The sequence below is a fragment of the Anarrhichthys ocellatus genome, unplaced genomic scaffold (assembly GCF_004355925.1).
Source record: "Anarrhichthys ocellatus isolate YVR2014 unplaced genomic scaffold, GSC_Weel_1.0 scaffold4, whole genome shotgun sequence".
Classification (NCBI taxonomy): Eukaryota; Metazoa; Chordata; class Actinopteri; order Perciformes; family Anarhichadidae; genus Anarrhichthys; species Anarrhichthys ocellatus.
Window position 1 is genome coordinate 10,755,873 of NW_022280034.1, and position 13,397 is coordinate 10,769,269.

The 13,397-nt window shown below is 39.6% G+C and overlaps 2 protein-coding genes across 2 annotated transcripts; one reads left to right on the plus strand and one right to left on the minus strand.

Annotated features, from left to right (window-relative positions):
• The first annotated feature begins 6 nt into the window (after positions 1-6).
• ube2ib (ubiquitin-conjugating enzyme E2Ib) lies at positions 7-8,568 on the plus strand. Its single transcript, XM_031843763.1, has 7 exons — positions 7-2,255; positions 3,741-3,819; positions 3,948-4,031; positions 5,312-5,384; positions 6,372-6,481; positions 6,878-6,957; positions 7,758-8,568. Exons 2-7 carry the CDS (start codon positions 3,754-3,756, stop codon positions 7,819-7,821), a joined length of 477 nt encoding a protein of 158 aa, XP_031699623.1. The 5' UTR covers positions 7-2,255; positions 3,741-3,753; the 3' UTR covers positions 7,822-8,568.
• LOC116381522 (interleukin-21 receptor) lies at positions 8,507-13,397 on the minus strand. Its single transcript, XM_031843762.1, has 8 exons — positions 13,094-13,397; positions 12,141-12,273; positions 11,857-12,053; positions 11,568-11,722; positions 9,925-10,102; positions 9,682-9,793; positions 9,490-9,568; positions 8,507-9,417 (listed from the first exon to the last, which is right to left on the minus strand). Exons 1-8 carry the CDS (start codon positions 13,185-13,187, stop codon positions 8,962-8,964), a joined length of 1,404 nt encoding a protein of 467 aa, XP_031699622.1. The 5' UTR covers positions 13,188-13,397; the 3' UTR covers positions 8,507-8,961.

Below are 13,397 nucleotides of genomic sequence, written 5' to 3' on the forward strand. Positions count from 1 at the left end.
TGACCAAAATCCAATGTCCTATATGTATTGTACACGTTGATCTTAGTGTCAGGGATGAGCAAACCTTTCTTAATGCTGGCACACTTTGTACATATAGACTTCTTAACGACACACAAACCTCCATTTACTCACATGTACACGTATACACTTGATTAAAACAATTTTTATAATGTTGCGAAAAACAAGTATGGATGCATGTTTTTGATATAGCTATACACGTATACACACAAGAACGCACACACAAGGGCTTTTAAAGTGCAACATTTGACATCTGCAAAGAGGTTCAAAGTAGACTGGATTTCCTGCCAGAGCTAAGCTATGTTTACATTTGCTATAGTGTTCTGAAGCCTTCCAATTATGTACTGTCTTGCACTTCCTCACACACGTTAACGTTCGTCTGATTTGTGTGACCGCACCACACGAACTGATATTCACACGGACGTGCTGACCGATGAGTTTCTCTGTGCACTTCTGACAGCCTATTGAGCGTTGCAGACAATCGTGCTTTCCGCCCTCTCTGAAGGCAGACATGCTCACTTTTCATAGGCTGAACCCACCTGCGTTGGGTCAGAGCAAAGGTTTATTTAGGTCTTTTGAGACTTTTTCTTTTTCTGCAATGAGATTTAAATCATTTTTGCATTTATTTTGCTTGGTTCAGTTGTAACTTCATTTGATATACTCTGGTCTGAGGTGTTTAACCCCTCTACTTTAGCATCTACCTTTTTAATGCCCATCACAAACGGGCCGTCTGGTTGAGCATTTAGCATCGATTGTCATTTCATGTCACGGACAAACTTATCAAATCTGTAGCCTAATACTTATAAGTGCCCAGTTTGTTTTGCATTCAAGTCATAAGCCACAGACACTGTAGTGCATGATTGAAGATGATCACACTTGTAATCAGAGGGAATGAATGTGTCATTTTTCCTCAATCTAGCAATTACATCAATGAATAAGGTTCTCATATCACTAGATAGATCACTATTCTATATGATCTTATGCAATGTTAAACGTGCAAACTAAGTATGAGGTTAAGGGGATATATCTATATGGTCTTGCATAGGGTAAACCAATAAATATGTTGTCATTCATACATGTGTGTAGCTTGTTTTTATTTCCAGGTGTGTTTACCCTGATCTGTGTTCATTAGTAATCATACAAATCCTATTTTTTGATGAATAGCGACCTCTTGTGTCAGGACCTCAAAACACCTTTCAGTGGCTTTAGTTGCCTTGAAACATGCCTGTTTATTTTGTAGAGCTTTTTGTTTTTTAACAAGGGAAGATAAAACAGTTAAAAAGTGTTTATTACAAAAGAATCTCACTCGGTTTGATCTAAACTCTTTAGTAAATGCTATTTCATTTGTCCATCGTTTGAGTTAACGGTGCCTATGTGCCTTCAACGGTTTACGGTCTTTAATCGAGACAAAGATGTTATACAAGAGAAGATGTAAACCCGCCGTGTTTGTTAGAATGGGACATCTCTTGTTTGACATTCATGATGTATGAAAAATGAGTAATACGTTGTATTTATAACAACTATGAACAGATGGCAGCCAGCAGATATTCATGGTAATAATCATAATACGTCCCTCGCGTATTTTAAAAGTTAGACCGTAAGCCTGCTTTATTTTATATAGAATAAATAGAGTAATAGAGTACGTTAGACAGCGTCACAGCGCATGCGCGATGAGCAACAGCCGCAAGATGATCATCACTTACAACTCTTCAATTCTTAAGATTTCACTCCTGGTTGGTTTAATTTCTATCTGAGTAAAAGCAGTGGAATTGACCCTATAGTTTAGCAGTATGGAGTCTATGGCTCCGTCCTAAATTCCGTACGAACATACTATGTTTCAGAATTGTGTGCATAGTTCCCTTTTTTGTGTATACAATGGAGAAAAACTCAATCCAGATTTCTTCCGGGAATGTCGCCCAGTAATACTGCAGTTTTAATTTTCAGCAGACGTTATGGTGTTCGAATAAAATGTAAACTATTACGGCTAAATCATAAATCGTTAACAGATATTATTAACCCGAATTGCTCACTGCAATATAGAACATTTGTCCTGATCCACCGCGGGGTATTTAAGCAAAGCCGGAAGTAAACGACGGATGACTTTTTCGTTTCGCTGTGTCTCTCTTGAGTCAGAGCTGTTGGTTTTTCAGGAGGGAAACTTTACAAGGTTTAACGGGATTTGAGCACGATTAATTCATTTCGCCCAATTACCAGAGCCAGTGCAGCCATACTGAAAGGTAAGCGCGCACCTTAATTACGTAACATGTTAATTTAGTCGTGTATTATGATATTTTACCCGCTTCAGTTTGCGCCATTTTCGCTAGTTTTGTAATGCACAAATGTGCGCCTTTTAGCTCTGGCGTTCTTTGTCCCTATTTTTTAATGGGTTGTGATATGGTCTATCCCTGTAGAATAAGTCACATCACTTATTGCTAACCCAGATTATGTATGTATAAACGTTGGAAGAAAGACATTTATCACTTTTCTGTCATCCAAAATTGTGTTGAAATCAAGTGCAATTGCGCATTTTTGTGCTGCACCAGGCCGTGTCAAGACGCTAACAGCACCAGCGCCTGTTAGGATACAGCATGAATCTTGCGCACATGAGTTAGCTCGTCAAGCTAACCGGCTAGCTTGCTAATCAAATAGCATTAATGGTCAGGTTGTTGACACTTGTGTTGACAGCAAGTTTACAGTAAAGCTCAGCGAACAGTTAATAAATGTAACGTTGGTGGTTTAATGTCCTGGACCTTAAGTTTAACACCAGACTAAACAGAAGGAGCAGGAGAACCGTGTTTTGTGGACATGTAACGTTATCACCAGCGGCTAACTTAGCTAGCCACCTTAGCGTAGCAGACATGTTCAAACGATACTTTAAAACCCATTACTTTAAGGAGATGAAAACTGTTCAACACTGCGTCCTAACATTATATAGAGTATAACTCTACTCGTATAAAGTTGGTTAATGCTGCATGGACAGTTTGTAGTTGTTGCTGGTGCCGTTCTGTTGCTTTGCCTCGTTTTCATTATCACCAAAGCATCCAATTGAAGGTCCTAATTAGAGCTCCTAATTAGCTTTGAAGCGGACTGGCTACAGCGTGGTGTATAGACACCTTTATGTAATGGTACAGTTTGTGTGACTGTCCTCACACTGTCTTTCACACTGACCAATGATGGGTTGAGTGCCATAATTGAATCTGTCATTTACTGAATAAAACAACCTTTTTAGTAAGGAGGAGCTAATTAATTACTTGGATGAACGAGGATGTGTGTGGTAAGTCCTGGTAACTACATGATCTAATGGCAGGTTTTCAATTTATAATACTGCAATGTTTCTTGTACAATTGATCACTTCACAGCAGGTGGGAACTTACATTCTACTGTTAGCAATTGTATACACACTAACACACCAAAGCCTTTTGTTAGAAAAGCTTGCCACAAACCAAATGTTTTTTGCTTTATTAATTTGTTTGTTTTTCTGGTCCAAAAGATGTTTTAAAAGTGTAAATAAGCACTAAATCCTTACATCCTCCTTTGCTTTTATGCTTTAGGAATGACTAGACTTAATTGACAAATCATGTTGATTCTAAAAACTATGTACGGTGACATGTTTACAAGGCAATGACCTTCGCAAAGTTTAGGAATGGTAAATCCCCGGTGCCAAGTTGGACCTGGTTAGGAATGGTTTCTTACAATTGACTTGACATTGTCTTTCATTACAGGAGTCCACGAATCATGTCAGGCATTGCATTGAGCCGGCTTGCACAGGAGCGCAAGGCATGGCGGAAGGACCATCCTTTTGTAAGTAGTGCCTCATGAAATGCACCTGTTCTGGCTCCACTGTGTATCTGAGTTGACGTTCGATTAAGTCAGTCCTCTGGTGAACACTGGTATCTTAACCGTTTGCTCTATCCTGTTCAATCTTTCAGGGATTTGTTGCTGTACCCACAAAAAATCCAGATGGAACCATGAATCTCATGAATTGGGAATGTGCTATTCCTGGAAAGAAAGGGGTAATGTGCTTTATAGTCTGTCTGCATTCATAACATATTTGCTTTACGTAGCAACGACTGCTAAATGAGAAACACGGTGAGCTTTGTAAGACAGTTGAGTGCGTTTACATGGACATGGGTATCCAGGTTATGATCCGGTTTTTGAAGTATACCGTGTTTGTGTTGGAACACGTAAACATGATATCCCGGTTTCAGAAACTTAGATAAACCCTTATTCCATTAATGGGAAACCCAAATATGGTAGCTGGAGTATTCCCAAAGACACCGGGATATTGTTGCACCGCATCCCGGTTTGAGAGCTGCACAATACCTGCAAGGGCGCAGCTTTTCATTTACAAAAAGAAACAGAAATACAAACAAAGGCAGCAGTGAAAGCATCTCACTTCTGAAGCAAGGAGGAAGTATTGTCTTTCTGTAATAAAGAGGTTAATATACTTGGTAATTTAGATGGAATAAGGCATCGAAATGCTGACCTAGTCAAGTCTGTAGTGGGCAGCGGCAGGTTAGTGTACAACTGTTTTCCTAAATAAAATGTTAGCATCGCATGCGCTAATAGACTGCATTAACTGAGATACTAGAATATCATGTATGCAGGAGTATAAATAACCCAATTTCTCTGTGCCCATGTAAACACCATATCCTGAATATGATCAAAACCAGGATAAGGCTACTCATGTAAACGTAGCAGGTGTATGGCTTTAAACACATATTGCATAATACAACTATAGAGGTATGTCTTACGTTTTCTATAGAGTGCTGCAGGTACGACGTATTTTTGTAGGCCAACCTGGAAGTTGGGATCGCCCTGGTTCCCTAGACAAAAAGCCAATGGGATTGTTTTTTTCATTGGATTTTGGATAATTGCAGAAAACAAGTATATAATAAGTTTATGGTATTACCACGTTTTGTTCCGCAAGATAATCTTTACAAATGATCACCATTCTTGTGATTTTTGAAGCGTGAATACAATCGCCAAAAGTAGAAAGCTAATGTAAACAAGCTACACCACAATCAAATGACTACACGTCAAAAATGGAAACTCATTTCTGGGTTTTAGGGCTCATTCCTGCAGCACTTTATTGTGCCAGCATAGGTAGTGAATATCATGAGTGTCCCCAAATTTTCATGGACCAAAGCAGGTTAGAAAAGTTGTTCATTCTTGGAACCGCGATGAGCCTTAAACATGCTTTTAATATTAATCGGGCAATAATAACAATGTTCTAAGAGTCTGTTTTGGTGGAACATGTGTTAATATGAATCTAATGGTTGTGTCTCCTCAGACTCCGTGGGAAGGAGGCTTGTTCAAACTGCGCATGTTGTTCAAGGATGACTATCCTTCTTCACCTCCAAAATGTGAGTTATTGTGTCCGACCTTGTGGTCAGTGTAAACTCAACCGTTAATGTGATCTCTACACACACCTTGTAGAAACCTGCATTATGGAGTCAGTAGATGGAAGTACTGGCCAATACTGCACAGAGAAATGCTTCGTCTAGAGTGTAGTCAGGTGCACATGTCTTCCTTCAAGGGTATTGTGCACACCCACGCATAATTCCTGTCCTGAAACTGGCAGGAGTCAGGAGACTGTCAATAGCAATGAGTTGATGAAAACATAATGAAAGTGTTTGAAATGGCTCAGTTGAGGTCAAGACACCCCCCGAACCCACTCGACAGAGAGGCAGCGAGCCTCAATATTGTCCCTTTGAAGTATCCTTGTAATGAGAAAGAGTGGCTATGGGCTTACTTTACTACCGGTTGCTATATTAATCTTAAGGTAAATCTGTCGTTAAGATAGTAACCCATGTTTTAAGATTTCTCACTGAAGCTGAGCATCTGCTTGACATCTTGGTTGTGATTGGTTCAAAGCTGCAGTAGATCACACAGGTCCATCATTTGTGTTTGAAGGCTGGTTAATGACTTAAGTCTGTTGAAGCAGATCTAAAAGCTTTGTCATGGTAATAGTTTCCAGTCATTGCTGTTTGTTAGTTATGATTTGGATGTGAATGCTAAACGGGTTCGATATAGGACTGCTTAAAATGTTACACTTTGCCTAGACTACTATACTGGAACCGAATCCTTACATCACCCTTTTGGTTGCGCACAACGCCCGGGCACTGTGATGTACCGTGTTTCTAACATTCATCAACGGGGGTTGTGTTGTCTGAATGTGACGTTAAGACATTAGGGCCGCTTGCTTGTGTGAGGAGCTGAAGTTTCTGCCACTCCACTCAGTGTATGCTGTGGAAAAGCCGAGAGACATTTGTGGAACTTGTTCATCTTGTCTGACGCTTGTAATGGATCCGGAACATAAGTGCACCTAACATTATCTTGTGTTTTTTTAGGTAAATTTGAGCCTCCGCTCTTTCACCCAAATGTGTATCCATCAGGCACAGTATGCCTATCTATTCTAGAGGAGGACAAGGACTGGAGACCAGCCATCACGATAAAGCAGGTTTGGATTGACAAGCATACCTTTTTAAAAAGTGTTTTTATTTCTTTCTTTGGTTTTATACTGCGTTTCTTATTCAATCTAAGAATCAATTGGCTTTATAAAAAAAAAAAACCAGGGAAGCAAATTATATAATTTATGTGTTTTCCATTATCTTGACATAAAAAAACTGGATCTCGAAAATTAAGTTCTGATATTCAACTTGAAATATAACTTTTATTTTTTGTTTGGACAGCTAATATATCCATTTGTGTTGCCTGTGCTGGAAGATAAGTCATTCAAAGACTTCATGCAACTGATTTTAAAACTTTAGTGACTAACAAATATCATAAGCAACCTTATAAATAATGCAAAACGGATACTTTTTATTTTTTATAATTTGTTTAATTTCTCCTTCAGATCTTATTAGGTATCCAGGAACTCCTAAATGAACCAAATATCCAGGATCCAGCCCAAGCAGAGGCTTACACAATCTACTGGTGAGTGACATTTGATTTAATCTTTTCAACCGTGACACTAAAATGTGTCGATGTAAAGTAGCCTGCATGTCTGAAAACGGCAAAGGAAACTAGAAGTCTATTATTGATCGTCAGCGCCAAAATCAGATTCTAAGTTTGACTTGCACTGTAGTACAATGGACATAATGATGAGAACTAGAATTGGCTTTGATGGTCAAGTAAGTGTGAACAAGTACGAGCAATTTGCCTCTGGTATTTAGTTGCTTTCAAAGTACATGCACAGAAATGGCATACGGCACAACAAACGTAAACATCTAACTACTGTGTACAGATATAAATATACATGTAAAAAAGTGTGTATGTTACACACATGCATACACTCTGTGGACGCCAATGGAGGACTTCTTTATTGTTTTCATAACTCAAATATCAGTATTTTTACTCTGTGCCTAAAAATACATTGAGCTCATGACAAATAAAGTGGTTATGAGTGCAAGTCTGATGAGATGGTGGTTTTGAAACGAAAGCAGCGCTGCAAAACCTTGAGGTGGAAATGGTTCTGTTGGGGGGCCGCTCTTCCCCCAGCCTGTATAAGTTCACACCCAACACTCAGAAATGCACAAAAGCCACATCATCTGTTAAAGGGCGATTCAAATCCAAACATTAACAGTTTATTTAGCTTCACATAAATAAAAAAACCACCACCTATGGAACTTCTGAATCCTGAAGATTATATTGTTTTTAACGTCTCCATACTTTCTGATTTGAATAAGTGATCAGAGCAACATGATAACTGCTGTATTGTTTTAACCCCTTTCCAGCCAAAACAGAGTAGAATATGAAAAAAGAGTTCGAGCACAAGCCAAAAAATTCTCCCCCTCGTAAGGGCGAAGACTTGCTCCGCTGTGGCAGAAGGAATGGGTTTGACAAGAATCACCTCCCCGCTCAGTCTCTCAATGAATGTGCTCCTCTCACATCAGGACTTGCTTAAAGACTTCTATTTAAACTCCACACATTCTGTGCCATCCGACCTATCTTTTTTTTTTTTTTTTTTTTTTTTTTTTTTTGTGTTCTTAATTTGCCAGTTGGTGCATAACGCTGAGAGGGGATGGGTGCTTCAGCACCCTGGTCATTTATTTTTAAACATTAATTGTCTTATGTGGTGGAAGGGACAAAGCTCGGTACCAGTTTCATCAACTCCATGCAAGCTGGCTGTCATCAATGTTCAAGGAAGAAAATGTTTTTTTGTTTTAAAATGCTCTTTCACAGGGTCTTCCTTTTTGTCCCCCCCCCCCTTTTTATTTTTCCATAAATTTAATGTAAAATTAGCTTATTTCATTGTCAGTATTTCAACTGCTGTATAATGAATGGCACTTTTATACTGTTGTATCTCACTAGTGTCTCTAGATGGCTCTGTCTAATTCTCTTTCCCAGGTTTTCTATTCAGCATGCTGTAATATACGATAGAATCTGCTGCCTTGGCTGTCTTTTTGTTATTCAGAGTGTTTGCTATGAAATAAATAAAAATGGCCATGACGACTGAGGCAGGTAGGCTTACTTCTGTATCAGACTTTAAGGTTATTCGGTGCTTTGTTCATGTATGTGTTGGCGTAAATAAAACTTTCTACAAAACTTTAGCATTTTATTTAATAAGTGATTTAAAATATACAGCAAGCTTAACTTAACCACTAAGGCTTCAGAGACTAAAAAATACAAAATGTCAAAATTAATATCTATTAAGAATGTCTGACAAATATTTTGTTTACAGTTCCTTTACTCATTTGACTCAAGCAACGGTTATGCAATTAATATCTACATTACGCATAATGCTGTGGAAGCATTTTACAATCACAAGTGCACATTAATGTAATAGCAAAGTATGTAAAAACAGAAATTAAGAATGCAAGTTTTTAACTTGAAGCGTTTAATTTCACGGTCTAAATGTCTAGTTGAACTTCAGGCCCAACACTATTTGAAGTTCATCTTCAGACTATTTTACTTTCTACTACACGCTAACTCATCAGCTTATGCTTCAGTAATGGCCTCCATTCTGATGAGCCCTGTTGCGCAGGAGCAGGATTTGGTTGATGAGCTCCCAGGGTCCTCGGCTGTGACCGGACCGCTCTGCTGGAAGGCGCTCATGGTGCAGTACCTGGGAAGGTCCTTTTCCAGCCAACACCCAGAGTCTCCTTGAGCAGGGCTCCCCGGCTGTGAGCTGAGGGTCAGACTCTGGTGAGAGCTCCCTGCGGATGAAGGCGGGACCATGGTGATCACAGTGTACGGGATGCCCAGGAGAAGAGTATCGCAGCCTGGGTCAGTTATATTGCTGTACATGCCACCCTCCATCAACTGGTGGTGAAACTGGAGCTGACTCTCTTCTTCCTCCTCCTCGACGACTTGACACTCGGTAAGATTGTCAATCTGGAGCGTTTCCTCAGCCTTCAGCATGTCTGCCGTGTTTTCTTGTGTAACCACCCAGCTCTATAATCACAGTCATGTTTAAGGCCGTTGTGATGAGATAATTGTCGGTATTTTATCTTAAGCTAAACCTACCTTGAAATCACCCTGGAAGTCACTGTACAGTGTGTGGAAATAGGGTGCTGGAGTTGGGATGAAGGCACTCTGCCTCCACCTGTAAGTGTTAGAAACAAAAATAATATATATTTTGTGTGCATTGGTTGTAGGAATTGGCATTTGTTATACCGTACATTTTCTAAGGAGTGAAAAGCTGTAAGGGAACCTTACTTTTTAATTGGAGTGTAGCAGAACAGTAGCACGAATGGCACCAGCACACACAGGGGGATGAGCGTCTTACCCAGTCCAGAAACAAATGTGTTTGATGAGAGTTCTGTATGGACTTGCATGCAGTAGAAACATTTGGAGAAGAAAAAAGTAGAACAAAGTATTGAATTTACAGTTGCTGCATTCTCAACAAGTTGCCATAAGATAAAGATCCTCTTCATTAAGCTTAGATCAGCTGAGACTCACCATTCCCAGCCGACTCCGTCCCCCAGTAAACCTCAGAAGACCAGTCACTCCACTGTCCCTTGTAGTAAGCCTGATTAGGACTGGACCGTACTCTTGCGGCGTACTTGGTGTCTGGCTCAAAGTTCTCATCATCCACAGAATAATTCAAACTGTTGGTGTTGATTTCATGCGATAACAGCTGAAATAAATAGATATGGAAATATGTAATTCATCTTTGTAAAGGAGAGAAACTTCCTGTACCGGTTCCCATTAGTTTGCAGGTAGATCAGTAGATGCATTACAATGTATCTACTTACAGTCTACACAATCTACACTTCTTCAGTTGCTTTAAGTTTAATTTTGACTGTCCAAGGAGATATTATCTGTACTGTCAGTCATTTTAATCATGGCACAAAATTGTGTACTGAAAACAGTTTAATTTAATTTAGCTGCACCAGATTCACAGGATGTTTAACGTTTACAGTGGTAGCTGATGAGCACTTTTAAAAGACAGCACTTAATATCACTCGTAAAGGGGCTGGTGTGATGTACTGATGGGAGTCGGTGGCAGTTAATAATCCTAGAAAACTCTGAATTGTACATTTAGATACGTAAAGTTCAGTCTTAATTTGTCATTCAGCAAAATTGTGTTATTGGTGCTCAGGCAGCTCTGGTTAATATAAGTCATAGGAGAAAATGGATTCATTAATGTACGGCACAATCCCTGTCTGTCAGCACTCCAGCAATCCAGCCCTGCTTACTGGGATACTTGCGAGGAACAGAGCCATCATTATGTTCATAGTTAAACTCATCAAAATGTGAAAACGTACCTAGTATTTACATATGGAAAATACCTATGGGTCAAAAAAAGGTCACAGTTTCTCATGACCCACTGAGCTGACAACCACAGCGACCACTAACAAAGCTGCTGTGGTAGTTTATCAGCATTTGCTGAAAGGTGTGCAGCCCGTTCCCAGGTCAAACGCTGTCTCTTTGTCGTGGCGTACTGAGGCTCAAGGTAGCCTACGTGGATCTCTTTAGGGTCTGATACAAAAACGGTTGTTCTGTGTGCAATGCGTTTTCCCTTTCAGTCTCTCGGCTGTGTGGTTGCTATATCGGAACCTCGGTGTCAGTGGACAGAGAGAGCAGACAGGCCACAGCAGGATGAAGCGGGCCTTCGGCTGCATTCATTTAAAATCAGGCACCTTCCCTCAGGTTTGTGAGCAGGTTGTGTTTTATTTGTGCTTTAGAACGTGACTGCTGTCAAACGATCAGAAAATAACGTTTTATTCTGCTGATTCATGGTTCTCACTAATGCCGGCCCCTCTTTTAATTCACTCTCTAGCTCGCTAGGCCACTGCTGCGCTTGCTCACTTGTTGATCCGGAGAGGAGAGACGCATTTTAAATGCTGTGATAACAAACGGCAACCGACAATGTGACTGTTATACCTTTAAGTGTTTTCATTCATCTTTAGATTACTAATTTGTCCATTTCTCAGTTGTATACTTTTATACACCAATTCCCAAGTTTTCATCGATTATTGATTTGCCAATACATTTTAACGGACACAAACAGACCAGAACTGTTTCCTAAAAAGCATGTTCTCTTATTCCCACCAACAAAAAGAGCACCCAATACTTGTTTGTGTATCATTGAATCTCACGCGTGTGTCTCCTCTTTTGTAGTAATGGAGCTGAAACTTGAGGTTTTCGACAAGACTGGTGTAATCTTCATATTCCTCGTAGGTACTTATCCATGTGAAGTGGTGTTGACCTGCGTTGGGGCTGACTGTGAGTTGGCACGGTGCGTTTGGTGTAACTAAAGAGAGGACACATTAAAGACAAACGCACACAAAAGGCGGGTTTTAAATAGGCAGACATCTGTATTTTTATGCACAAATGTGTTCTGTGTGTCTGGTTTTGAAAACCGACCAGAAGCATTGTGTTCCTTACTGTTATTCATGGGTAGATATTTGTCCACCAGCTGCTCACAGATTTCAGGCCCATCATTCTGGCTGTGACAAAGTGAGATTTCAAAACAATCTAGATCTATAAAGGTCCCAGCATCTTCATCGGGTATTGGATTGGATGTTCTTAAGGAGCAGAAGTAATCCTCATCGGTGTTTGTCAGCGTACACACAAACTTCTTTCTGCACAAAACAGTAATGAAACACAACATCATCATCACATTTAAGGTCATCCATTATTTATAAATGGCAGGGGAAAAAAAGCCTCACTTTTCATATGTTTCTATGAAAGTGAGCCAGTAGGAGCTGTTGCTGTCTGAGTAGTTTTCTGATGTTGCGATGCTCAGGGAGCAGTTGATGGTGTACAGGTAATCATTCACACAGTGAAGATGGTGGTCCACCCCTGAAAAATGTACAAGCAATGTTTTATTGGGAGTTTCAGGAATCAAAGCGGAGATTTCACTGTGTCACCTCATTTAAGTAAAGGATCGTATTTGTAGGCTTTTCTATTTATCATGTAGGTTTTTTTTTTTTTTTATGCATACCATCCACTTAAATAACCATTACTGATGACTCAATGACGTTTTAAACTGTACGCATTTTGTTTTGATGAGAAAACAAACACCTTTTTTACTTAAAATATTTAAACTGCAGACTTAAAGGATAGTCCCAGTAGCTTTAAGAGGGAAGCTCTTTGTGGCCAGTTTGGACGGGAAAAACAATTACTCAGACCAAGAACGCTTTTAATGTCCATATGGAAATATTGGTATTGTTTTAGGATAGACTTTAAAAAATATGAACTTATCCTTTTAATTGGTTGCTGTAAAATGAACAAAACTGCAACATTTATTATTGACCCACTGCAATATAAAAGTGGATGTATGCTGGTTTATTGTAAAATAAAAAACCTTACATCACAAAATTAATAAAAGATAAAGACTTTTCCCTTTATAAGAAACATTAGCCGACTTTTCCCATTAGGTCTAAGGTCAAATAGATTATTGCTGAGGTCCTACAAAGTATAACAAAGCGTCTGAAGCCCTTATTCTAACTTTTAGTGTGCATGATGTTTTATCGTTTTTAAAACATCTTATATTTACATTCATTCGTTATTCATTTGGCTTTTGTCTCGATCAACGTGCACATGAACGTACAATCCAAGCAATCTGATCTTAATGATTCTCTTATAACATAAAACAAAAGAAAACTGTGTGGGACATAACCTGTGACAGGAGTTCCATGCAGACAGACACTGTTGGTAGATACGAGCAGAAACGCGAACAGCAGCTTCAGCCTCGGTGGAGAGCGACAATCCATCACACCAGACGATCAAGACATCATTTCAGCACTGAGAGGTCTTGATACAGTCATTCTGCCCTGAAGCTCTCGTAGAACGTTTATTAACGAAGGCTGAGAGAGGGAGGTATCAGTGAGTCGGTGCACACTGATAGCTATCACTCGCATGTCTCTGCGGGGAGAGGATGTGCTTTTTAAAGAGAGCAGTTGTAAAAGGAAAGTCTGTGAGTA